This window comes from Ovis aries, chromosome 3, assembly GCF_016772045.2.
Source record: "Ovis aries strain OAR_USU_Benz2616 breed Rambouillet chromosome 3, ARS-UI_Ramb_v3.0, whole genome shotgun sequence".
NCBI classification, from domain to species: Eukaryota; Metazoa; Chordata; class Mammalia; order Artiodactyla; family Bovidae; genus Ovis; species Ovis aries.
The window spans coordinates 92,963,917-92,991,208 of NC_056056.1; the positions used below are offsets into that span (position 1 = coordinate 92,963,917).

The 27,292-nt window shown below is 48.9% G+C and overlaps 1 protein-coding gene across 3 annotated transcripts; it reads left to right on the forward strand.

Annotated features, from left to right (window-relative positions):
- The first annotated feature begins 279 nt into the window (after window positions 1–279).
- VAX2 (ventral anterior homeobox 2) lies at window positions 280–27,252 on the forward strand. 3 transcript variants are annotated; one of them, XM_004006054.6, is made up of 3 exons: window positions 280–563; window positions 20,100–20,287; window positions 26,597–27,252. In XM_004006054.6, exons 1-3 carry the CDS (start codon window positions 326–328, stop codon window positions 27,029–27,031), a joined length of 861 nt encoding a protein of 286 aa, XP_004006103.4. In that variant the 5' UTR covers window positions 280–325; the 3' UTR covers window positions 27,032–27,252. The 3 variants fall into 3 exon arrangements, 1 of the variants encoding a protein (XP_004006103.4); XR_009600171.1 differs by lacking the exons at window positions 280–563; window positions 20,100–20,287 and adding an exon at window positions 24,215–24,295 and having other exon boundaries at window positions 26,597–26,711; XR_006059235.2 differs by lacking the exons at window positions 280–563; window positions 20,100–20,287 and adding an exon at window positions 24,215–24,376 and having other exon boundaries at window positions 26,597–26,708.
- Window positions 27,253–27,292: the final 40 nt, after the last annotated feature.

A 27,292-nucleotide genomic window follows, 5' to 3' on the forward strand; every position in this document is an offset into this window, starting at 1 on the left:
ATAAACTTTAGGAGGGATGCAGGGAGTTCCTCGGTACCCCAGGGCTTCCTCGGCCTCCCTCTGCCGGGCTCGGCGTGCGGCTAGACTACGGGTGGAAGAGGAGGGCCGACAACCCCCCCATCCTCAACGCAACTCCCTGGCGCGGCTGAGACAGAGAACCCCGACTCGGGCCCAATCAGCAGGGAGGGGTGGGGCGGCCGGGCGGGGGCGGGGCCAGAGAGGGAGGAGTCGGGCGGGGGGCGCGGGGGGCGCGAGGGGCGGGGAGGCGCGGGCTTGGCCGGCCCAGGCTGGCCAGGCGGTGGCGGAGGCGGCGGTGGCGGCCGGCATGGGCGATGGGGGCGCCGAGCGCGACCGCGGCCCGGCACGCCGGGAGTCGCAGAGCGGGCGCGGCGGGGAGGGCGGCGGAGCAGAAGACTCGAGCGCTGATGCGGCCGGCCGCAGCCCCAGGGAGATTGCCGGCACCTCCGACTCCAGCCCTGCGGGCTCCAGGGAGAGCGGCGCCGACAGCGACGGGCAGCCGGGGCTCGGCGAAGCAGACCACTGCCGCCGCATCCTGGTGCGAGGTAAGGGACGGCTCGAAGCCCTGGCCCCCTGGACTCCCCTCCCTTCCCTCACCGGGGCCTCCGACCTCCCTGCAGCCTCCACCTCCCAAGTCCTATATCCATTCAGACGATCGTCGTCCAGTCATTCATTCAGCAAACATTATTTGGAGGGTCTATTGTGTGCTGGACATTGAGCTGAGTGCAAGGGACAAAGCGGCGGGCGGTACGGAAGAGATCCCCGTTTCACTGCCTTGAGATGCTTAGCTCTCCAGTCTCACCCGGGCGGGTTACCGTGGCGGGGGCCGAGATGCGAGTGCGGGATGCGGAGAGCCGAGTCCCCGCCCCGCGACCCTCTCGGCGGGTGCGGAGAAAAGCGTCACGAGCGCTCCGCGGGGTCAGGGCGAGGAGGGACCAGCGCCCGGAACCGCGGGAGAAGGCCCGGCTCCGCTCAGCTGCCGGGCGCCTCCCCGCCCCCTGCCCAGCCCCGCTTCCCGGTCCCGGCCTCGCAGGCGCGCGGGAGCAGCCTGCTCCCGGGAGACGGCGCCGGAACGCAGAGGGCGGCGTGCGCCGCGCTCGCCCGCCGGGGCTTCGCTCTCGCCGTTCCCACTTCCTCGCGGCGCCGGGGCCCAGCCAGCTCTCGGCGCGGCCTTCTCACGGCCTGGCTTCTCGCGTCTCTCCGATTCTCCCTCGCCCTTCGCCCTCCTCTCTAATTTCCCGGCCATTTCCCTCCGCCGAGCTCGCCTTCCCTGCCTTCCCTTCCTGCAAGAATCCGAGTGCCCGGCTCTGCCTGGCTTCCACGCTGCGAGGCTGCGGCTTCCCCGGCCCCCAAAGCCAGCCTCACGCCCAGCTCGCCTTTCGCCGGATCCGGCCCTGGCGCAGCGAGATAGGAGAAGAAAGGGGATTCCGAGGTCTTGCCTTAAGCCTGTCCCTAGGCCGCGGCGAAGCCCGAGGTCTGTTTCCCCCACCATCCCAGAGTCCCGGACTGGGAGACCCAGAGGAGGAAAGAGGCCACTCGAGGGTAACGGCTGCCCTCGGTTAATCCCGCTGCCTTTTTCTCGCCCTTTCTTTTTGATCGCTTCTCTTGCGAGCCTGAAGGCCTAGAAAAAAATCAGCCGGAGCTGATTTCCTCGGCCACTGCCTAGGGAAGGGAAACCAGCACTAGGACCCCCGAGTTTGATCTGGGCTACCCACACACAGAGGGAAACACCTTGGCCTGGTCGCTCACAGCTTCCCCACAGCTGCTGAATCTGGGTGACTCTGGGAATGGGGGCTAAAGGTACAGCATGGAGGCAGCCCAGTGTGAAGTTGCCTGGTGGCCATCCTGGACACAGACTCGGGGTCCCTGGTCTTCAGGAAACACAGGAAGCTCCAGGCCAGGTATAGTCACTCAGTGCCGCTCAGGGCCAGGCTCTGGGGGTCAAAGGACAGAGCATGGGGAGGTGGTCCCCAACCAGCAGGGATTCCAACAGGTGTGTGGCTCTCTTGGGCACTTGAGATTAAATTAGATCCATCCTATAGACTGTGGGGTGTCCTGTGTACAAGGTGTTAGCAGCCAGTTTGGAGTTCCGTTAAGGAAATCTGCAAGGCTTCCAGAAACAGAGAAATCAGCCTCCTAAACCCACATTCCCAGATTAAGGACACTCACCGCCTCACACCTCATCTGTGGGTTTTTCATTTCGTTCCGCCTAAACAGTTGTGGTTCTGTGCCCACCTCCCATCCCTCCTGCTCTAACTCCATGCAGATGGAATAGATTTTGTGTCTGCGTGCAATGACACATAACTCCCAGGTGTTGAGTCATAGAAGGTAGGATCAAAAATGATGCCCTCCAGGAGCCCACCCACCCAGGAGCAGTCCCTGGACCCCCTGCTGGATGCTGGGCAGCTAGTGGGCACTGTTAGGTGCAGTTTCCCAAATTCGCATAGGCAATACCGCAGCGCCCTTACACGCAGACAACAGAATGGAAAGAGAGTACAGAGGAGGCACTTATTCTCTTAAAAGCGATAAAAGGTAAATGCAGGGCCCACATAAATCTCTCTGTCCTTTTCCATTTAACGACAAGGAGGTTATTACAGGCCTCAGATACCAGGGACGTCATTTACCGCTAATCCCTCCTAGCCAGAGTCACCTGCGTCACTCCGTGGCACCCTGGTCCCTCACCGAACGTCCCTCCAGTGTGCTCTAGACAGACAGTACATTTTGCCCTTGACCTCCAAGGATCTATCCTCCTGAAGTACCTGTGGAGGAAACCATAAAATGGGGGAGCGTAGGCAGTTAGCATGTCTATTGTTAAGTTGCTGGCGGGGTGAAGATTCTGGGAAAGAGCCCCACTCTCTCTGAGTCCTTTTTTTCTGCCTCCTTCCCACTCTGCCCGTGCTCCTTTGAGGGCTCCACCCCAAGGTAGCAGACCTGCTGAGGGAGACCCGAGATGCAGAGGAGTAAGAGAAAGGCCTGGTGCTGGAATTACGTGAAGCTGATTTGGAATACAAGTCTTACAGCCCTTTGAAGTTGAACTAGTTTCTTTGCCTCTCTGTGACCCAGTTTCCTCATCTGTACGAAGAAGAAAGCATAGCTCTTTCCTTGAGTGCCCGTGCTCAGGGTCAGAGATGTTGTCTATAAAACTGCAAACAAGCAGCGGGATCTCCATAAATATTCTGTGGAATGAGAGGGGTGGGAGCTCCAAGGAGACTAAAACTGCTTCAGGCCGTGGGCCTCGTTCCTCAGAGGCCTCCCCCACCACAACCCCTGGCCCCAGAGGCTGTGTAAAGCACTCAGAGGTGAGCAGCCAAGGGGACGAGGACTGGCTGATGAAAGGAGGCCCACTTCCACCTTGCAGACCACACAGTACGGCCTTCCCCAATCCCCTTCGAGGAACCCTCGCACAACCAATCACCGAAGTTTCCCTGCCTCTGCAAAATGTGGGTCAGGGAGCCAGGGAGGCCGACCCGCTACATCCCCTGCCTCAAAATGGAGGCCGCTTCATGCCACACACGGCACAAGCAAGGCACTGAGATAGCAGGGGTGTGCACACAACAGGCACCCCAAACACTCCACTGAGGACACAGCTAGGCATCCACAGGGGCCCCACACCTCTGCATGCACAGCCCATTGACTGGGGAGGGAAAGGGGTGGGAGACCCTTTTGTTTTATATTAACATTTGGAAAAGACAAGCCATGGGCAGGAAGCAGGTGGAAAGAGAGTTGCAGCTCCAAGTTCGCTGCAGCCTGAATGGTACTGCCTTTTCGGTGGAGCAGGGATCCCTGCAATCAAAACAGCGAGGACAAGTCTCACCCCAAACTCCCAAACCTCACAATCCATGCTCAGATCTGCACACGCAGATGCACTTAGGTGGTTCTCACATGGACCCAGAGTCAATTCAGCAACGCTTCTGGACAGATCCCGGAATGGCCGTCCACCAGCCTCACCCACCCAGCAGATGTTATGAACAATGCCTAGTGCTGGTCCCAAAGCGTCCCTCTGACCTACCAGTCTCAAAACCCCAGTCGGGTGTCCTCAACTCTGCACTGCCACCTAGACCTGAGTCAGGCAGAGTTCAGAGGCGCCCCCAGTACACTCCTGCACCTTGAGACCTGTGACAACCTGGGCCTGACTCAGCACCCCTCCTCTGGTAACAGGCAGACAGGAAAACTGCGGGAATCCTTGGACTGAATGAATGACTACCCCCCTCACCCCTGCAGCACCAACACCCACTAGCAGAAATGTTTTCGCCTGGGATCCTGATGGATCTGCCCAGGGCCTCTGGCTGTGGCTGAACAATTCCCTCTGTGGTTGTGAGTTTGGTGCAAGGGGTGATTGAATTTAGCGGCATCTAGCCCCCTGAGAATTGAGGGCAGTACTGGACCATCGCTGCAAAAATGTATTGGTGGAAATAGCACAATGGCATACACCAGGCAGAGCCTTGGACGCTGCGGATATGTTTGAAGATGCTGGGCAAGGGGCCAAGCCTTTTGGGGGCTTGAGCTAGTAGCAACCCAGGGAACAGACAAACCCCTTCTGCAGCCAGGTCTGGGCTCATCATTGACCGGAATCACCTGTTTTCCAGTTGGATTTACAGCAGTCCCTCGACTCAGGATGACTCGACCTGGACCTAGCATCCTCACCTCCCACCCAAGGCATGGCAGCTCCACAAGGGCACACATGCCACCCCACCCCCCTCCCCAGATGGGATGTCTTGGCCATGGAGTCGCTGACCCAGAGTGTTTATTGGAAGGAGCCGCTGGATTGCAAGTCCCTGTGTCTGGGCCCTCCGGGCACCAGACCTTGGGACTGGAGCCTCAACATAAGTCTGTTGAGAGATAACCGGGACCATTCCTCCCAGGCAGCGGTTGAAAGCTTTAAATGATTCAGGCAGGAAATTGTGCTTTGGGGGTTTTGGTTTTAGTTTTAGTTTGGGAGCTTGTGGGGAGTATTAGGTTTCTTTTTTATTTTCCTAGGATTGTTTCCATTTTATGTTTGTTATGTTTTTCCTTTTGCTTTGTTTTTGGCGGAAGGACCCACATTCTCAAGGCGGGTCTATGTGGCCCCTATCATTTTGGGTCTTTATTTTTTACTTGATACCCATGCTCCCACCCCACCCCCTAGACACACACACACCCAGAAGCAGACCTACAGACCTATACACCTGTTGGTGTGCCTGGCATGCACACTTTCATTTTCTGGGAGCTGTGAAGGGCCTTCCGCGCTCCTCGGGTTCTCAGCTAGTGCTGCCGCCCTGGGTAGTCTCTTGAACTCGGGTGCCTGTGGACCCGCTGCCAGCATCCCGCGCGCAGCAGACACGCACGCGCGCGCACCTGAAAGGTCAGAGCTTCTAGGTGGCCCCCGGGTGACGCAGACTCAGACCGGGAGGCTGGGACAGTGGGTGGGTACTGGGAACTGGAGGGTGGGGGAGCGGACTGCTGCAGCGTGCGTCCCTGGACTTTTGTTCGGCTCCACGAAACACGCTGAGTCTCCGCAGAAACTGCGCACCCCCTGTAGCGAGACAGGGCTTCTAAGGCTCGCGTTGGCTCGACGCCATTTCCTCAGTTAGCCCGACTCACGTCTGGGGCCGAACCCAAGCTCCCTCTCAGTTCGCTCTTTGATTTGTATTTTAAATGGGCGGCGAGGTGGGGGACGGTATAGGAAGCATAAGCATTTTGTCTTTATTTCCTGTTTGCTTAGCATAAACTAAAGATCGGCCTGGCCCTCCTCGGAAGGTGGGTAGCGAGTTCTCAGCGGTACAGCACCGGGAGTTGCGTACCCGGTGTGGAAACCTCTGACACAGGGCGCCGGGGCGAGTGGGCCGACCCGGGGATCCCCGGGACCCGGGTGGTCTGTGCGCCTGTTTTGCCCCGCTCCATCCGCATCCAGGAGGGAGGTTGGAGGGTCTCGGCTAGGGGTGCCAACGTGGAAGTGGACACGGCAAAAAGGGGAGGCGGCGCCAGGACGCAATCTGGCCTACAAAGCTGAAGAGTGGGCGAACCTGGAAAAGCCAGGGCTGCGAGCGCGGCGGGTCAAGGATGGGGCGGGAAGGGGGCGCGCCTGTGAGACGCTACTGCCACCCCCAACCCCAGTACGATCCCCTGACCCAACTCACCCACGTTTTCCCATGATCTTGCCCTTCGCTTGCTAGTTGATTGATTCCACAAACATTAACGGGTACCTACTATGTGCCAGTGGAGTAGGAAATGGCAGCCCACTCCAGTATCCTGGAAAACCCCATGGACAGAAGAACCTGGTGGGCCACAGTCCACAGGGCCGCAGAGTCGGACACGATTGAGCGACTGAGCTACTACGTGCCAGACCAACGCGGTGGGGCTGCTGGCGCTGAGACCATTTGGAAAGCCGGGACATGCGAGGTTCCTGGCCCGCCGTGCTGGCGGCAGGGCCTGGGTGGCGAGGGAGCGATGTAGGCGAATAAGTCAAGGAAGGAGGGTACTGGGGCCGGGTCCCCTAGACGCCGCGCAGGGACCACGTAGGAGGTAGACACCGCACCCGCCAAACCCTAGCGATCTCTCCAGACGCATTCCGTGTGCACACAGTAGGCACTCCGTAAATATCTGCCGAACGAATTAGAGGAAGCAAAACCAATCTCGTGTTTCACTAGGTAGGAGGCCGCAACGCCCTCCCCGGGAAGAACGTCTGGCCTGCAGTGACCTCCTTATTTTTTGACGTTACAAAGGCGTTCCTTACATGAAACGGTGATGATGCCAGAGCACAGAATAATTGTTAAAATAGAAAGTTGACGGCGCCCTATTTTTGGAATTTTGTGCAATCGTCAACTTTGAGGGCCACTGAAATATAAAACCTGAAAACGCTCAAATGTGGTTCTTTTTACTCGTTCTTTGGATCCCCAGAGCCGCGGAGGCAGTCTGGAGGCAGGCAGCGTCTGGACGAGGAGGCCGGGCAAGAGCGGGGCCCGGAGGGCGGTAGTGAGTCTCCCGGTTCTCCGCAGCTGCTTGGGGGAGGTTCCGCTGCAGAGCCAACCAGGGAAATATTAATAGTTAGGTAAATCTGCGCCCTCTCCCCGCCCACTCCACAGGCCTCCATTCCTTGGTTGGAACTCGAAATAACGGGCTGATTAAAGTTAGGTTTGTTGTGTTTTGTTTGTCCCACCGCCCACCGCAGAGCTGCTGGCAGCCAGGGCTCAACGGGTGGAAGACACCCAGCGAAGAAGTAAGACCACGCTCACAAAATAGATGGGAACAAAACAGGTAGAGCATTTAAATGCAAAAAGCAGTACGGGGACTTTCCTGGCGGTCCAGTGGTTAATGCAGGGGGGGATACGGGTTCCATCCCTGGTAGGGTAGCTAAGATCGCACATGCCTGGTGGCCTGTGAAAAAACAAACCAAAATGTTTACAGAAATATCATTTTAACAGATTCAACAGACTTTTAAAATGGTCCACATGGAAAAAAACATTAAGAAAAAAAAAAAAGCAATAGGTCTCAAGATTTAAAGAAAAAAAGGTGGTTGAAAGCTCCCAGAAATAGCCACCATTCCTAATTTCAGGTGTGCATCAGTAGATTTCTCCCCTCTTATATACACATTACATAAGCTGTCTTGCAACTTACCATTAAAAAAATTTTTTTCAGCCCCGCCCCCCCCCATCCTTTCCACCCAGCCATTTCACACTGTTCCCTTTCTGCACAGTGCTCCTCTAGAAGGATGTACCTGTTGTTTTCCTCTGGTACATTGAAGCTTTGTAATTGTGAAAAAGTAAAACCAATCTAAATATCCAACAAGGGACTGGTTAAATAAAATTTTATTATAGCTGCATTTTATAGCTGCATAATGCAGTTGTTAAAAATAATGAAAGCACTTCTAGATGGAAAGATATTTATTGACTAAGTTTTATCAAATGAAAAATAGCAATTTGCAGAAAATCTTGCTTTTGTAATATATAACTTACATGTTAATTTTTTTTTCAATTACTGGGGAAAGTTTGAGAGCTTGAGAAGTGAACTCGCAATGCCCAGGTCTTTGAGCCCTTGAGTGTTTCCTAAAGATAGACTCCTAGCAGTGGAACTGCTGCTTCAGGTCAGAGCTGCAGGTGCACAGCCCTCAAGTGTCAAAGCTGGTCACTGATCTCTCCATTCAGAGCCTGCAGTCTTAATGTACAGTGATGAGATATTGTTATTTTATGATCTTTTCATTAAAAGCTTGATTGAAAACTCATGTGGAAAAAAGTTACACTCTGCACATTTTAAATGTGTTTCCTTTAATTTTAAAATAGTAATTCATTTGATTCAAACATCAAAAAGTTGTTTTAAGTACACATGAGAAATCTCCTTCCCATCCTTCTTCCCCATCCTCCAATTCCCACCAGGCTTAAAGGCAGCCATTATTTACTGCTTTCCAATATGTTATTCCAAATCATTCCTATGCTTCTGTCAGCCAGTACATTGTTTTTTCTTCCTTTTGCTTGTTATGCATATGGTGGTATCTATATATATTTTCCTGCACCTTGCTAGTTTCACTTACCAGTGTATCTTAGGCTATAAAGAACTTCTGTTAGTTTTTTACAGATACATAGTATTCCATTTCTAGAGACTGGGTAGACCATAAAGTATGTTATACCACCTGTGCCCTAATGGTAGACATTTAGCTTTTTTCTTATCTTCTGTTATTATATACAATGCTACATTAAATATGCTTGTCCCTTGGTCATTTCCACATGTGTGGGTCTTATCTGTCAGAGAAGTTCCTGAAAGTAGGTTACTGGGTCAAAGAGTACCTGTGTTTATAATTTGAAAGGTGATGCTCTGCTGCTGCTAAGTCACTTCAGTCATGTCCAACTCTGTGCGACCCCATAGACGGCAGCCCACCAGGCTCCCCTGTCCCTAGGATTCTCTAGGCAAGAACACTGGAGTGGGTTGCCATTTCCTTCTCCAATGCATGAAAGTAAACAGTGAAAGTGAAGACGCTCAGTCATGTCTGACTCTTAGTGACCCCATGGACTGCAGCCTACCAGGCTCCTCTGCCCATGGGATTTTCCAGGCAAGAGTACTGGAGTGGGGTGCCATTGCCTTCTCCGAGATAATGCTCAAGGGTCCTCAATAAGATGGTACCTACTCCCCTTAGCAATGCCTGAAAGTGCTTGTATCCCCAAGTCTTGCTATCACAGTTCACACTTTTTATCTTGATAGATGTTAAATTGTTCTTTCAGGGGAAGAAAAGTTTAGCAATTCAGACCCCCACCTTTGCCCTCTCCCCATATTAGACATTATATATCTTACACATCTTTGCTAAGAAGTTCCTCACTGGCATTTTAATTTTTATTTTTTTGACTATCAGTGAAGTTGAGCATCTTTTCATGTTTATTGGCCAGTTGTGCTTCTTCTGCTATCTATTAATTCATTTCATGTGACCATTTTAATTTTCAAATATTCCTTCCTTATTGATTTGTAGAAATGCTGTATTGTGGACAGTGGCTCATTGCTTTCAATATATGTTGCAATTTGGGGGGTTAAAAATTGTCCTTTAATTTTTTTCTGATGTCTTTTGTTTTCTGAAGTATAAAATCTCTTTCTAATTACAAAACCAATCCATGCCATTTTGCTATATCATGTAAAAGTTGCAAGTTCTTCATTTCCCCCCACATAATACACTTCTACTCCCAGGATGCAATCTCCCAAACTTTCCCTAGACATTGAAAAACATAAATAAGTTATAGATTGCAAGAGTGAGGTTTTTTTGCAAACTTCTTTTCTTCATTTAATAGATATCTTTCAATCTAGAACTGCCTTATTATTTTAACAGTTGCATAATACTATATTATGCACATATAATAACATTTATTTAACCAGTCCCTTGATGATGGATATTTAGGATGGTTCTGCTTTTCACAATTATAAACAATGCTTCAATGCTTTGTATCCTAATTTGAACAGATTTATTAAAAAAGTCTCATGAGACAATATGAAAACAAGTGAGACATTTTATTATATTCAGGAATGGTTGTTAATGTTTCTAATTGTGACAGTATTATTGTGATTGTTTTTTAAAGATACTTATAAAAGTATTTATAAAAACATTTATAAAAATGTTTCTGGATGAAATGATATGGTGACTGGGATTTGCTTAAAATTATAGAGAGATAAAAGAGCTAGGATTGTTACTGAGTTTATAATTGTTGAAGCTGGAGGATAGGTATATCACAATTCATTATACTTTCTTTTTTCTCTCTTTTCTCTCATTTTGTATGTTTGAAATTTCTCATGATAACAATTTTAGAATAATAAACATCATTTCATATATCTGGTATGCATATAATTACAGGGTAAGTTCCTAGAAGTGAAATTTTAAAATCCAAGTATATACACTTAAAATTGTGATTGATATTTGTAAACACCAAAATGTACTAATTTATACTCCTGGAGATTGTGTATAAATATACCATTTCTCCCCCACATCCTCCCAACCCAGGATGTACTTAGTCTTTTAGAGAAAAATCTTTTCAAGTGAAAAAAGATCTTGTTTAATTGGTGTTTTTCATTACTAGTCAGGTTGTGTATTTTCATATACTTATTTTTCATGTTTATTTCCTCTTCTGTGAATTTTTCATTCATATGCTTAGCCATTTCTCTATTGGCTTACTCACTGTTTTTTTTATAGTTGTAAACTATTTATAGACTACATAAATATATAACATATATGAACATATGTAGACATACAAATATACACATATTTTAGTATATTTATATAGAAATAAAATGATCCCGTTTTCTGTGACATGTGTTGCAAACATCCCCAGATCTTTTTCATTCTTTTTTCTTCTTTTTCTTTTTTAACCTTGCTGTGAATTGGGATTTTTTTTTTCTTTATGACTCAAATTTTTGGGGCTTCTATGTTTTAGTTCTCAACTAGAAAGTTCTTCTCCAACCAAAGGTAACTATATTACATATATTACATATAATGTATATGTTACATATATTTAGAATACTCTTAAATTTTTTGTTACAAAAATTCAGTATATGTTACAATTTTTGAGTTTGTAATTTGTCTTTTATTTTTCTCTCTCATGTCTTTTTATTTCTGAAGTATAAAATATTCTTTTAATTATAAAACCAATTCAGGCTGAAATGAAGTGAAAGTTGAAAACTCTTCATTTACCCCACCCAAGGTACTTCACTCCCAAGATACAACCTCCTAGACTTACTTTAGTAATTGAAAGCATAAATATGTAAGCTATATATTATGAAAGGGGGATTTTTTGCACACTGCTAAAATAGTCTGTTTGCAGACTGTGACAGTCTTTGCAAAACCAAATAATAAAGAAGTACATGAAGTAAGACGGGGAACGCTTTCTTCCTGACCAGCTTCCACTCCACAGTGTGAACAGAAAAGAGAGGTGTGCACCCTGCCAGATTGCATTCTGTGTGGGCATAAGCACATGTGCACACATACGCAGCTTGCTGTTACCTTTTGTTCTTTATAAAACTGGGCTTGTACACATGAGCTTGTTTTCATGTAGCGTTCAGGTCAGGATATGAAGATGTACCTCATTCTTGTTCATGTCTGCATAACAGCCAAAGGCAGGACTGTGGCTTCATCAACAGTGTTGCTATTGAAAAGCATTCAGCTTTTCTTCTCTCCCACCCCTTCTTACAAACTGCTACAAACAGTGGCTCTTGATGAAATATACAATATTTCTCTGGGGTAGAAACCTCTTTAAATTTTCTGAAACAAAAGAACTATACATTTTTAAATTTAGCTGGGCATTGTGAAATTGTCCTTCAAGAAAAACTTTTCCTCTATTAACCTGTATTCTCACCAATAGAGCTTGAGAAAACCTATTTTCGCTCACCTTTGCCAGTACAATTTTCCCAGTCTGATGAAGTATCTGAAAAAAATTTATCTCTTTTCTATTCTAACTTTCATTTTCTCTAAGTCCCTCTGAGTGTATTTTTTTATATTTATTAGCCACTAGTATTTCTTCTTTTCTTAGTAACGCTTTCATATAATTTGTTCAGTTTCCTACTAGACTGCTTGACTTTATTCGTTAGACTATAAAGGCTGTGTGTGTACTAGACATTAAGGCTGTTTTTCATGTATTATTAATAGTCTCCCAACCTGTCACTTTTCTTTTAACTCTCATCCTGCCGCAGTTTCTTTCTCTAGGTACTCAAATCTGTTATTTATTTTTTAAAACTCATCAGTGTTTTTATTCCACTTTCAGAGATTTATTTATTACCTCTAAAGTTTTAATCCATCTTGTATATATTTTTGCATGCACTGTGAGATAAATGACTTATTCCAGATGATGCACTAACTGTCCAAAAGCCAGGTCTTGAGTAATCTTGTCTTTCCTCCAACTAATTTGAAATTTCATCTTGATAATATCACAGTTCCCCATATAGGCGTGGAATTGCTTCATAACTCGCGTGCCAGCATCACCAGTTTAGTTGCTGTAGATTTGTAATATATTTTGCAGTGACGGTAATGCAAGAATCTCTCCTCATTCTTGCACGTTTTTTCTCAACTGTTCCATTTTCAATGTTTCCAGTAAACTGGAGAATTAGGTTTTTTTATAAGGAATTTTCATAGTGATTAGATTTCATTTGTAGATTAAGGCAGAAAGGACATTGTTACATTTAAAAATCAGTGTGTTAACAGCTTATCATGTAAAGGAACTACCTGGGTGCTACCTGGATGAAGACTGGGTAGGGCTTTGAGAGGGCTTACTGGGAGAGGTAGTGGGAGAGGGTCCTTTTTGGTGCTGGAGGTCAAGAGCATTAGCTATCTGTAATCAGGCAGAAGTCACCACCTCTCCTGTGGCAAAGGATCTTTGGGTGGAATTCACTCTCCCTGGTACCCCTGAGGCTCACCCCTCTTTGAGGAGACCTGAAGGACAGCAAAACTCAGCCTTCATTCCACTTAGACTCATGCATTTCACCCTAACAAGACCCTACCCACCTATAGGCTCTGGAATTAAGCTGTCCCTCCTTCCTGGTGCCCCCCCCCCCAACACACACACACACAACTCCACCTAGAAAAGCAACAATTCAGGGAAAAGTGCTCTGTCAGTAGGAGGGACTAGATTTTGCTGCAGGGACAACCTCAAATCTCAGAGGTTTAACAAAGAAATATATTTCTAAGTCACTTGATAAGTCCATCACAAGTGGGCAGGGGCTTGTCTTGGTACTCAGAAACCCAGGCTGATGAAGCTCCAGCTTGGCTTCTGCCTCTGTGACCATCCCAGTAGAGAGAAGGGGAGGTGGGAAATCAAGACCTGGCTTTTGACATGTTCCCTGAAAGTGACTGCATCCCTTCCTCTTGACTAAAACAAATCGTGTGGCCATATCTGATTTCAAAGGGCAGAAAATGAATGCAATCCTACCGTGTGCTTGGAAGGAATTGGAAACACTAGTGAGCAGCATCCTTGGTTTATCCATTAGCTTGACTTTGATGAGCAGTCTCCTCTGCTGGTCCTAGCTAAAACAGCAAGCACAGAAACACTGACTATTGGATGTTGGCTATTTGGAGAAGGTCAGAAACATCTCGTTTTATTTTCCTCACAGTATTTATCATTACATTACGTATTTGATTTTTTGGTTTGATTTTGTTTTTGTTTTGTTTATCTGCACTGGGTCTTCCTTGGGATGTGTGGGCTTCTGTAGTTGCAGTACTCAGGCTTAGTTGCTCTACGGCACATGAGATCTTAGTTCCCCGACCAGGGATCCAACCCACATCCCCTGCACAGGAAGGCAGGATTCTTAGCCACTGGACTGCCAGGGAAGTCTGTACATATTCATTTTTTAATTTATTATCTGTCTCTCTCCCCAGTACAAGGTCTACGGGAATAGGGACCTTGTCAAATTTGCTCATTTCTATATCCTCAAACACAAGAATACTATTTGGCACATAGTAAGCATTTATTGGAGAAGGCAATGGCACCCTACCCCAGTACTCTTGCCTGGAGAATGCCATGGACTGAGGAGCCTGGTGGGCTACAGTCCATGGGGTCGCTAAGAGTCGGACACAACTGAGCGACTTCACTTTCACTTTTCACTTTCATGCATTGGAGAAGGAACTGGCAACCCACTCCAGTGTTCTTGCCTGGAGAATCCCAGGGACGGCAGAACCTGGTGGGCTGCCATCTATGGGGTCGTACAGAGTCGGACACGACTGAAGCGACTTAGCAGCAGTAGCAGCAGCAGGCATTTATTACAGCTTTTCTGGTGAGTCAGACAGTAAATAATCTATCTGCAATGCAAGAGACCTGGGTTCAATCCCTGGGTCAGGAAGATCCTCTGGAGAAGGGAATGGCAACCCACTCCAGTATTCTTGCCTGGAGAATCCCATGGAGAGAGGAGCCTGGCAGGCTACAGTCCATGAGGTTGCAGAGTCGGACCAACTGGGCAACTAACATTTTTTACATTTATGTTGAGTGGTTGAATATACACAGTTGTTTTATTTACATAAATGGGATAGTACTACTTACTTTCTTTCACTTAATGTCAGTTTATATGGATACTGTCTCATTCTTTTAGCTACATGATATTTTGTAAAATATGAATGACATGAATGTATCATAACTTGTTCATCGGTATCCCTTAAGGGGAACACTCAGGATGCTTTCAAATTTTCAACATTTTGAACAGTGCTGCAGCAAACATCCTTATGTATACCTTGGAGCACATGAATCTATGCTTAAAATAAAATTGCTGGGGCAATAGTTATGTGCTTCTATAAACTTGACAAATGCAGCCTTAAAAGACTGTGACAGTTTATAGTCCTACCAGCAGTTAATGGGAGTGTAGTCACCAACAGTGCGTCTTTGCTTTATTAATCATCTACTGATGTCTCTCTGATCTTATGGGAGATAAAAAAGTATCCATTGTTGCTTAGACTTGCATTATCCTGATTACTGTGAAGCTGTGTTCATCTTTTCACATATTAATTGGCCATTTGGATATCTTTTCTGTGAGTAGCTCACAAAAATTACTTGACCATTTTTTCTGTTAGACTATTGCCCTTTTTAAAATAATTACTCTTAATTGTATTTTATATATCTGGATATTATTTCTTGGCCATCTTAAAAAAGATTTTCAATTACGTATTTTGTATTTTATCTTGGTTTTGATGCTTTTGTCATATAAAGTTTTTAGATTTAATATAGTTGAATAACATCCTTTGTTTTTCCTTTACACTCCAGGTTTGCATCTTGCTTGGAAAACTCTTCCCAAGCTTAGGATTATAAAAATAGCTTTTTATATTCTCTTGTAATGCCTTCATCATTTTATAGCTTACAATTTGCTTTTTATTCCATTAGAAACATTGTTCTTTATGGTGTGAGACATGAGTTTAACCTAATTTTATTCCAAATGGATAATTTATGGTCCTCAATCTACTTAACTGCATTGAGAGACTAGACATATAGAATGTTCCCTTTATCATAAACTCTGTCACTCTGTATGCATGGCCCTAGTTGTATACTCCTTATTTCATTTTTCCCAATATTCAGTAATTTGAATCCCACCATTACCGTTTCTATTATATCCATGTTTCATTTATTTACTTAATATTTTAGCAAACAACAACAACAAAGCATGCCAAGAGGTTAGAATGATGTTTTTGTCACAGAAACTGACAAATCTGTTTGTGGAAAGAACATTGTATATTTTCAAACGAAATGTCCACTTTTAGCTTCATGCTAAATATGTAAAATCATAGATTTAAATTTGTTCTAGTAAACACTAAAATAACAGCATAACTTTTGAAATGACAAAGATTTATTTATGTATCATTCTAAATCATCTTACAAACTATGAGTGAAACGCAGAGGCACTTGAGCAGCTGCTATTGTATTCTTTCCACAAACAGATTTCTCAGTTTCTGTGACAAAACATCATTCTAACCTCTTGGCATGTTTTGTTGTTGTTGTTAATGTCTTATTTTGAAATTGTAAGAGAATCACAAGAAGTTGCAAGTACAGTAGAAAAGCTCCATGTATCTACAACCTAGCTTCTCACAATGGTGACATCTTATAATACATGACCAACATCCAGAAATTGACATTAATTCAATATAATTAACTAGACTAATGACCTTCCTCAGATTTCACCCATTTTTTTGCATACACTTTTTTCTTTATATATAGTACGGTGACATTTTATTATACTTACAGATCCATATAACCACCACTGCAATCAAGATTCAGAACTGGTTTGACGCCACCAAGAAACATGATCCTTTGTAGTCACAGCCTCCCTTCCCTAACCCCTGGCGGCACACATCTGTTTGCCACCTCTACAACTTTGTCATTTTGATAATGTAATATAAACGGAATCATACAGTACATAATCTGAAGGACTGCCTTGGGTTTTTTCACTCAGTGTAATTTAATTGGAGATGTATCCAGATTGTTGTGTCTGTATAGTCATTGTTGTACCACGGTTTGTTTATCCATTCACCCATTGAGGAACACCTGGATTGTTCCCATTTGGGAGCTGTTACAAATAAAGCTGCTGTGAATACCCCCCGTAGGTTTGATGTGAACCTAAGATTTCATTTCTCTGAGTTAAATGCCCAGGAATGAGATTCCGGGGTTCCATGGTCAATATAGGTTAGGAACTTTCCTAAAAGTCAGTTTCCAGAGTGGCTGCACCATGTTACGTTCCCAGCAGCAATGAACGCAGCATCTAGTTTCCTGGCGTCCTCACCAGCCTTTGGCGCTCTCACTCTTTTTCATTTTTGCTCCTCTAATCATTTTTCTCATGGTTTTCATTTGTTTTCTCCTGATTGCTAGTGATGTTGAACCTCTCTTCATGTGCTCATTTGTATGGCCCTTTGGGCTTCCCTGGTGGCTCAGAAGGTAAAGAATCTGTCCGCAGTGCAGGAGACCTGGGTTTGATCCCTGGGTTGGGAAGATTCCCTGGAGAAGGAAACTGCTACCCACTCCGTATGTGGCCTGGAGAATTCCATGGAAAGAGGAGCCTGGCAGGCTATAGTCCAAGGGGTCGCAAAGAGTCGGACACGATTGAGCGACTTTCACTTTGGGGATATCTGGGGACAAGTCTAAGATGCTTGTTCCATGCTCCTGCCTGTCCTGGCCCTGTGGAGGAGGGCTGCCCTCGGCTGCTCCCTGAGGCAGGAATGCCCCTGTTAGCTTCTTTACAAGGAGGAAAGGAGGGGAAGGGCTGTATGGTTTGACATCAGTGGTCAGGAGCAAGCTCAGGGCTTCAGGTGGGCTCCAAGAGGCTCACCCGGAGGAGGATGTGAAGCTTCCAGCACCATATATGACATCCATCACCCTTTCTCCTCTACACATCCCCCAAGATACTTTTAATAAAATCCATGCCTTTGGAGATGGGTTCATTGGGTGTTGTGAGGAAAGTTCTGAGCCTGATTTCACAATTGGAAACAGTAGAACCTGAGCAAAGGGGACCCAGTCACAATGGGGTCACAAACATCAACCCACCATTTTGAGTGTAGAAAGTATTGGAGGGGGGAAGCTTGAGTTGTCCAAAAAAGCCTGATTCTACCAACCCGCCAAGAGCAAGGCTCCCATCCATGTCCTGCCCAGCGCCCTGGAAACGCCAGCCCAGTGGTGGGGGAGGACAGCCTCTGGGCCATGACTGCATCCCCAGGCTCCCCTTCTCCCTGATGGTTGACTGAGAACACGAAGGTGTTTGAACCTCTGAGATCGGGGGTGTGACCTGTGAGCCGAACCAGGAGCCTATGAAGAGCCGAAGTGCACCCTGGAGTGAGACTGCCCTGTGTGGTCCAGTGCATAAAAATTCACCCTGCAGTGAAGGAGACTCGGGTTCAGTCCCTGGTCAGGGAACTAAGATCCCACATACCACAGCTAAGACCCAATGCAGCCAAATAAAGTACCTCCTGGAGGAGGGAACATTAACTGGCCCTAGTAGGAGGTAGGCAGAACCAGTCTCGTAAAATATACTACAGGACTTGGAGGGAGAGATCTCAGGTTCACCCTCTAGAACAGGGATTCTAAAACTAGGTTCTGTACTCTTATGGCTCACAAGGAGCCTCTTGACAGACAGCACCTCCCAAATGCAATTCCTTTCCTACATCTTCCAGGGCAATGATAAGCCTGTCGGAAGATTCCATTTTCTTTCCATGACGTCTATAACCTATCTCTTCACTATAACCTATTAAGGAATCACTGAGAATTGCTAAAAGAGGGTATTCATCAAGTAAAATGAAGGTGTTTTTAGAGTTTTTTAAACACTGTCAGTATGATCTTGGGTAGCTACTTATAATGTGTTCCTCCATTTTCCCATCTCTAAAATGGGGATAATCACAATTCCAACTTCACTGAGACATGGGGAAGGTTTAAGCACTTAAAACGGTGCCTGGCCCAGAGCATGCATTGCAGAGGTGTCAGCTATTACTATGAGCAGCCAAGGCTGCTAAAGCTTCTGACCACATTGCAAACTCTCACTGTGTACGCCCTCTGGAGAGAAGTGAAGTTCCTGCAACCTTGGAGGCTTGCTTTGTTACCTGTGCCTGGTCAGGGCTGCCTTGAGTTGGTAATTTCCCCATTGACACTAATCTTCCTTCGTAGTGGCAAATTACTGTTAGTTTAGCTTTATTATTATCAACAGCATGTGTTGGGGAAGGTTTGGTAAATCCCAGGTGGCACAGTGGTAAAAAAATCTGCCTGCCAAGGCAGGAAACACAGGAGATGCAGGTTTGATCCCTGGGTTGGGAAGATCTCCTGGAGTAGGAAATGACACCCAACTCCAGTGTTCTTTCCTGGAGAATCCCATGGACAGAGGAACCTGGTGGGTTATGGTCCATGTGGTCGCAAAGAGTCGGACATGAGCACACACATGGAATACGATGTTGCATATTTCCACACTCTAATTTTTGACATAAACTTTTGTAATAACTATATTTGAAGCCATCAGTGTGTGTGACTCAAACATGGATCATCTTTGCCCCTGTACTTAAGGCTGATGTATATATTTATAATCTGCCCTCCCACCTCCAGGAAATTTTGCTTTAGCTGAGTTTCTTTAAGTGGAACTATCTGGCAAATGTTAGCTGCAGGTTTTTCAACCTCTCTTAAGTAGGCTTCAAAATATTGGAGATGCCATGCACGGATGACGTTGGTCCAGGGGCCAGGAGGGTGGCCCGGATATTCAGGACTCAGCACACAGGGAGTGGCAGAAATTCCCCTTCTGGAAGGCACCCCAGCAGCTTGATGTGGTGGCAGTGGTCCTCAGGCTCCTCCTGGGGATCCCAGCTCCACCCCACACCAGCGAGCCTCTTCAGGGACCCCAGGAGAGTCTGTGGATAGAGAGAGCACCCATGCATTACCACACACACACACACAGACACACACACAGACACACACACACACACACACACACACACACACACGGCTTAAGACCTGGCTCTGGACGTCTCCTCCAGTATGCCTTATCTGATTGATCATATCCAATTCTAAACCATCCTTTCCTCTGCTCTTGAGGACTTGGTATTTTCTCTTTACATTCGTTTCTTATTCTGCCGAGGAAGAGAACCCTGGGTGGGACAGAGTGAGTCCCTTCTGCCCAGGCTGCATGATAAACTCTTCATTTGTACCCAGGCCCATTCACATACATATACCTATTAGACACAATGTACTGCATTGGGTGATTGAGGAGGCTGGCCCCAGAGAGGGTAAGCAGCTTGTCAGAGGTCCCACAGCTAGGCCCAGAACTGAGGAGCTGCCCATCAGATCATGCTACCTCTTTTTTTGTTTAATTTATTGTGGTTTTGGCTGCACTGGGTCTTCGTTGCTGCATGCAGGAGGCTACTCTTCAGTTGCGGTGCTCAGGATCTCATTGTGATGGCTTCTCCTGTTGTGGGGCGCAGGCTCTAGGGTGCCCAGGCTTCAGTAGCTGTGGCCCACAGGCTCAGCTGCTCTGAGGCATATGGGATCTTTGTGAACCAGGCATCGAACCTGTGTCCCCCTGCATTGGCAGGCAGATTCTTAACCACTGGACCACCAGGAAAGTCCCACACAGCCTCTAATTAAGATGTTCATTGAGGGGTTACATCCTTAACTAGTGAGCTAATTTGCCTCCTTTCATGACCTCCGCAGATGCCAAAGGAACCATCCGAGAAATTGTCCTGCCCAAGGGCCTGGACCTGGACCGGCCCAAACGGACCCGCACATCCTTCACGGCCGAGCAGCTCTACCGCCTGGAGATGGAGTTCCAGCGCTGCCAGTACGTGGTGGGCCGTGAGCGCACTGAGCTGGCCCGCCAGCTGAACCTCTCGGAGACCCAGGTAAACGGGCAGGGCCAGCCTGCTCCACCGCCACCCTGGCAGTCCAGGAGCGCCCTGGGGTGTGAGGCCCATGGGCTGCTGCCTGGAAACCCAGCTTGGAGTTCAGACATCTATGAGGGAAAGGTTTAAAGTTACTGGTAGACCAGAGCAGATAAACACAGTGCTGACAAGAGAAAGTTGGCATTTGCCAGTGGGGGTGGGGTTGGGGGGCACTTCTGGATCCATCAGGCCCTTTGGATGGAATTTGGGGAAAGGCCAGAGAGATAGGAGAGAGGGACATTCAAGATGCAGGGAGTGGCTTAAGGGGGTGTTTGTTGGTGCAGGAGGGAGCCTGCAGAAAGGCATGGGGCAGGGCTGGCTTGCTGGGAGCAGAGGTTCAGGAGAGATGAGGCATTACAAATGGGGGTTGGGGACCTCTCGTTTCCACATTCTGGGCCTTTTCCCATCCTCCCTTCATCCCAGTGAGCCTTAGAACCTCTTGTTGGAGAGAAAAGGTCTGAACTCCCCCTTCACCCAGGTAGGGCTTAGCACTTAGCAGTGGTCTGCCCGACCCAAAGGAAAGACTTTTGTAACCTGAGCACCTACTCTGTGTGAATGGAGGCATTTCAGACTGGTGGTGGTGGTGGTGGTCCAGCCACTAAGTTGTGTCTGACTCTGTGACCTGGTGGACTACAGCATGCCCGGTTTCCCTGTCCTCCGCTGTCTCCCAGAGTTTGCTCAGACTCATGTCCACTGAGTCGGTGATGCTCTTTAACCATCTCATCTTCTGTCACCCCCTTCTCCTGCCCTCAATCTTCCCCAGCGTCAGGGTCTTTTCCAGTGAGTCGGCTCTTTGCATCAGGTGGCCAAAGTATTGGAGCGGTATTATTCAAACTAATAGATCTAAATGATAGTAGTAGTGGGAAATTCCCTGGGGGTCAGTGGTTAGGACTCCACACTTTCATTGCTGTGACCTGGGTTCAATCCCTGGCCTGGGAATTAAAATCCTGTAAGGGCGTGCAATGCAGTCCACAAAAGAGTGGTAGTAGAATAATAATAATACTTCCCCAATACTCACTCTGCCACGGCACTGTTCCAAGTCAGTTATGTTAGTTTGCTAACCCCTACAACCCTGTGATTGTAGCAACCAGTAATATCCTGTTTCACCCGGGAGAGGTTATTATACCCAAGGTCATACAACGAATAAGTTCCAGAACTAGGATTTGGACAAGCAATTTGGTCCCTTTATGCTGCCTGTATACTGGGCAACCACGCTGGAGCTTGTCAAAAAAAGACTCAGAGACTCTAAGTCTAGCTACAGGTAAAGAGCTTGAGGTACCAATAAATGTATAAAAAGGGCCAAACCAGGAGGCATGAAGGGAAGAGGAGAGGAAGGAGAGGAGAAGGAAGCAGATGGGTCTGGGGAGGATTGGGGAGGCTCTCCTCATACTACCTGCTGGTGCCCTTGGCACCCCTACCCAACCCGGCAGTGAGGTCTGGATGGCAGTGAGGTCTGGATCGCGGCTGGGAGGGGCTGCTCTCTCACAAGCCGCCCTTGTAGAGTCCCAAACAGCCCAGCAGATGGCCTGGGGCAGCTGGGCCCTCTCTCTAGCTGAGCTCAGCTGGGCTGGACAGCCAGGCTTCATTCAGGAGGCCTGCAGTGGCCAGGCGGGACAGAGCTCGTAGAGGGAGTCAGGAAGACGCCCTCAGACCAGGGTCTGAGGTGTAGGCACAGGGTCCTCCTCCTGCTTGGCCTAATTTCCCTTTGCCTCACGTAGTCTACCCCCCAACTCCCCACCTCTGAAACTTTCTTCGCAAGGGCACCTCAGATGCCCAAGTGAGCAAAACTCCTCCTCAGTCCTCATCCTTCCCTGCCCCGCCAGTACAGGCCACCTTTATCTGTTCTTTAAGGTCAAAGCCAAGTCCCTTCTCTTCCAGGAAGCCTTCCCTGAGGCTTCTTGACGTCACTGCAAGACCTGTTCCACATGGCTTGACCTGTAAAGTGTGGGGTGTGTGTGTGTGGTGTGGTATGGTGTGGTGGGCACCAACCTGTATGCATTTCCCCAAAACAAGAATGTATTTGAAGGGCACGTCTGCTCTTCAGGCCTCCTTGGGGAGCCCAGCATGCAACTGGGCACACCATGGACCCACAAAGAACCCTCAACCAGCTGATTGTTCTCACCAGCCTCCTTCCTCTTCCCCTGGTCCTGGAGTTGGCAGACGATATACAGTATTACTAACACTGAGAGTTCCCTGTGTGCCAGGCATTGTTCTAAGAGCTAGATGTGTTCTAACTCGTTTAGCCCTCGCCACAAGCTCGTAGAACAGGTGTGAGGTTTTTCTTCTGACACCGCTTCTGACACTATGTGGTATGTTCCCACGCCAACAGCAGCCAGTTCTCCAGTACCAGCTGGGTGTCCAACAATACAGCTCAATTCAGTTCTGACCTTAACTCCTGGAGGTAACACCCATGCTATAGGTTATGACCAGCTACACAAAGCGGGTTCCCACACCCTCTCCTTAGATTTGATAATTTGCTAGAATGACTCACAGAACTCAGGAAAACTCCTTACACTCTATTTACTTCTACAAATGTATTTATTATAAAGGATGCATGCATATATGCTGTGCTAGGTCATCTCCGACTCCTTGTGACCACTTTGGACTGTAGCCCAACAGGCTCTTCTGTCCATTGGGATTTTCCAGGCAAGAGTACTAGATTGGATTGCCATTTCCTGCTCCATGGGAAGAACCCACGTCTCTTGCATCTCCTGCACTGGCTAGGTGGATTCTTTACCCACTGAGCCATTAGGGAAACCCCATTATAAAGGATATAACTCAGAAATAGGCGTATAGAAGAGATGCATAGAACCAGGTGTAGAGGGGAGAGTTCATGGAGGAAACGTCATTGTTCAAGAGTCTTTATAACCCAGTCTCCAGCCCCAGTATGCTTCCTGGAGGGAAGGGAATGAAAGTTCTAACCCTCTAATTACAGGTCTGGTCTTTCTGAGACCAACCCCCATTCTAAAACGAGGGGTCCACCCTGAGTCACCTCATTAGCATAAACTCAGGTGCGCCCAGAGGGGGCTGGTTATGAACCTCAAAAAGCTCTGGACAAAGAACCAGGGACAAAAGTTAAGTGTACTTTTCTTTAGTACAAAAGAGTGGCTCTTTATTATTTTTATATTAAAGAGAAGGAAACGGAGGCACACAGAAATTAAATAACGTGCTCAAAATGTAAAGCAGGGACGTTCATTAACTCATCTAATCTTGATAGAAAGTTAGCTTTCAGGACTTCCCTGGTGGTCCAATGGTTAAGACTCCAAGCTTCCCATGTAGGGGGCGTGGGTTTGATCCCTGCTCAGGGAACTAAGTTCCATAGGCCACACGACGCAGTCAAAACACTAAAAAAAAAAAAAAAAAAAAAAGATCACTTTATGAGTAATATTATTCCCATTTCAGAACTCAGAGAGACTAATTAACTTGCCAGGTTTATATGGCTAGAATTCTGTGGAATTCTCAGCATGTTCACGCATGCGTGTGCGTGCGTGCTCAGCCAGTCAGTCGTTTCCAACTGTTTGTGCCCCCATGGGCTATAGCCCGCCAGGTTCCTCTGCCCATGGGACTTTCCTGGCAAGAATACTGGAGCAGGTTGCCGCTTCCTCCTCCAGGGGATCTCCCCAACCAGGCATCAAAGCTGTCTCCTAGGCCTCTTGCCTTGGCAGGTGGACTCTTTACCAGTGGGAAGATATATTCACCCATACTTTTGGGCAAATGTATTACCGACCGCCTGCTGTGTACCAGGTGCTGTTCTGGGCAGGCCCTCCCCTCCCTGTTACACCCAGGACGGGATAGGACAGGCCCCTGTGAAAGCTCCCTGCGGTGGGTGGCGCCCCGTTGCTGCTGCTCCCTTCATGCCTACTTGCCCTGTGTTTGCGGGGAGCGGTCAGTCTCTCTCCTGCCGCATCTTCAAGGCCCAGAGGGAAGGAGCCATGGCCTCTGAGTCTGTCCTCCCCCTCCAGGTCAGAGGTAGGAACCGGGAAGGTGAGCAGTCACCTCACACGACGGTGGGCCCCAGGGATTTCGTGTTTGATCTCTGCCACAACCCAGGTATTTTTGTCCTTATCTTAAAGATGAGAACTGGAACTCAAGGGTCCCTGGGGGTGGTGCCTAGCTGAGAACCCAGATGACTTCCCAGCAGGGGAAAGGATTACAGTGACACAAAGAACCACATCCCCAAGGATCTGGCAGGACCTCTTCCTGGAGCAGTCAAATTCCAGTGTGACTAACAGTCACATCCTTCAGCCAGACTTGGCTGAGTCGTCCTTCCCGACTGCCCTTCACTGATATCAGCTTCGAATGTCACCTCTTTAGAGGGGCCCTGTTTGCCACCCCACTGATAAGACACTGCCTCCCTGCCTCTCCTCTCCTTCCTGTGCCCCCTTTCTCTCCATCGGAGTGCCCGAAGTGCCAAGCCACAGCTGTTGTCTGTGCATACCAAGTTAATACAGAAATGGAGAGTACGTGTTTAGAAATATACAGAGCAGTTTTTCTAATAACTCACTTTAATTGTATTTTACGAAAGTATTGGTCCACAGCAGATTGGAAACATTAAAAAGTGACTCCTCACCACAAACCATTTGAGAGATGCTGCTCAAAGCACTTACTGCCACCGACAGCCACACCTGTTTGCTTGTATTTGTTGTTTATCATCTCTCTCCCCCTCCACCCTGTCCACCTTACATAGCAAGGATCCTGCAGCCTAGAACAGAGCCGGGCACATGTGCTGTGCGCAGTAGGTAGCTTCAGTCATGTCCGACTCTTTGCAACCCCAGGGACCGTAGCCCACCAGGCTTCTGTGTCCGTGGGATTCTCCGGGCGAGAATACTGGAGTGGGTTGCCATGCCCTCCTCCAGGGACTCTTTCCAACCCAGGGATTGGACGCTCAGTCCACGTCTGCTGAATGCATGAGCGAGTGAGTGAATGCAGGAATCAGCCTCAGGTAGATCCCCTAGCCCCCTGCTCACTCTCATTTACCGAAAAGCAGTCCAATCCTGCTGAAAACACCCAACTCATATGTATTTCAGATCTTTTCTTCTCCCCTCTCCTCCACTCAGAGCAGGCATGACCCACTGCTGGAGGGACGTGCAGGGGAAGAGCCCTCTAGAAAGGAGTGGGGAGTGTGCTACCCCTCCCCCACCAGGGCCAGGAGGGCAGGGAGGGTGGCACCTTCGGGCCTGAGGAGCCTCAGGGCCAGAGGCCTTGGCTGGAGGGTCAGTTGCTCCCACAGGGGGCCTGGTAGGCTTCTCCCAAGCAGGCTCAGCTCTGCCCTAATCCTCTCTCGGCCCTGCTCCTCTCCCCCACCTCTCCTTCAAGTCCCAGGCTGGAGGACACCAGCGGGTCTCTCCACGCTTCTCTTTCCCAGCCCTCCATTCCACGGTCCTTTGCTGGCACACTGCCCAGCCAGCTGCCAGCCTTCCGGAACCTCCCAGCCAGGAGCAAGGGAGCCTCTCTGCTCCTGGGGACATGGATCTGGGTGCTGCAGCAGCTGACAGCCTTGCCAACTGGGGAGCAACTGTCGGTCCCTCCCCCTCAGGACTCCCAACCTGCCTCCTTGGGGGAGCACCCTGTCCTTCCCCAGAGAGGGGAGAAAATCCCATCACCGTGAGGGGCCCGCAGAACTGACCACTGAGCTCGCCTGCCCCCCAGCCTTGCCTTCCTTTCCTTCTGCAGAGGAGGAGGGGGTTGGAGTGCTATGTGCCAGGCGCCTGGTGCTGGCAGAGGGCAAGTCCTCCTCCTCTCATGAGCCTTGAGAAAGGTCTCTGCGCTTTGGTGGCTCCATTTAGGATGGGGGTGTTTGGCACCGCTCTCTCCCCAGCTTGGGGAATGTGGCCATTGGAAGTGCCCCTCACCATCCTGACACGTCCCCTTATACTCAGTGTCATGTTGACAGGTGCTTATAGGTGATGGGGTGGGAGGGGGCTTCCGGGAGGTTCAAATAGGGGGATGGCCAGATGGGCTAGAGAGCTCCCTTCAGAGGTGGGCTGGGGTCAGGGGGAAGTGAGACAGGAGGAAATGGGGGTGGCTAAGAGTGAAAGGCGCGTGGGCCAAGAGGCGAACCTCACCTGTGCCCTCCCTCCATCCAAGGGTCAGGGTGGAGGGGTACGGTGATGTGGGGGGCCAGGGTCTCTTGGTCCCCTAGCCAGGCTGATGGCGGGAAGATCCTGACGACACCCTGACTGCTCTTCTTCCCTCTCTCACTGCACCCCTGCTCCCCCCCACTCCCTGCTCCCCCCGACTCCCTGCCCCCTCCCCTCGCTCTGCCCCAAGGTGAAGGTCTGGTTCCAGAACCGCCGCACCAAGCAGAAGAAAGACCAGAGCAGAGACCTGGAGAAGCGGGCATCCTCCTCGGCGTCCAAGGCCTTCGCCACCTCCAATATCCTGCGGCTGCTGGAGCACGGCCGGCTGCTGTCCGTGCCCAGGGCCCCCAGCCTCCTGGCGCTGACCCCCGGCCCACCGGGCCTGCCTGCCGGCCACAGGGGCACCTCCTTGGGTGACCCCAGGAACTCTTCCCCACACCTCAACCCGCTGACCTCAGCCTCGTCCCCACTGCCGCCCCCTCCGCCGGTGCTCTGCTTTTCCACCACCCCGCTCCTGGACCTGCCTGCTGGCTACGAACTGGGCTCCTCGGCCTTCGAGCCCTATAGCCGGCTGGATCGGAGAGTGGGCAGCCCCGGCAGCGGTAGCAAGAAGGCCAGCGCTTAAGTCTGCATCCCCTGCGTGACACTGAGTCCCCAAGCACAGCACCAGCCCTGCCTCCTGGGCCCAGAGACAGAAGGGGCGGCCACACACGCTGCCCCATCCACCCCCAGCTCAGAGACTCTCCAGTGGACAGCGTTGGTCCCGCAGCTTGTGTGTGTGTGAGTGCAGTGTGTGTGCGTGTGCCTCTCACTGAAATAAAAGGAAAACAATGACAAGAAGGGAAATGGAGTCCCCACAGCACGCCACTGCCTCAATCCCCTCTCT

What these genes read in the sequence shown, in the direction of transcription:
- VAX2 (XM_004006054.6), top strand. Translation starts at nt 326, where the DNA reads ATGGGCGATGGGGGCGCCGAGCGCGACCGCGGCCCGGCACGCCGGGAG. An exon ending in CCGCCGCATCCTGGTGCGAG is followed by an intron (nt 564 to 20,099) that starts GTAAGGGACGGC and finishes TGACCTCCGCAG; the next exon opens with ATGCCAAAGGAACCATCCGA. An exon ending in TGAACCTCTCGGAGACCCAG is followed by an intron (nt 20,288 to 26,596) that starts GTAAACGGGCAG and finishes CTCTGCCCCAAG; the next exon opens with GTGAAGGTCTGGTTCCAGAA.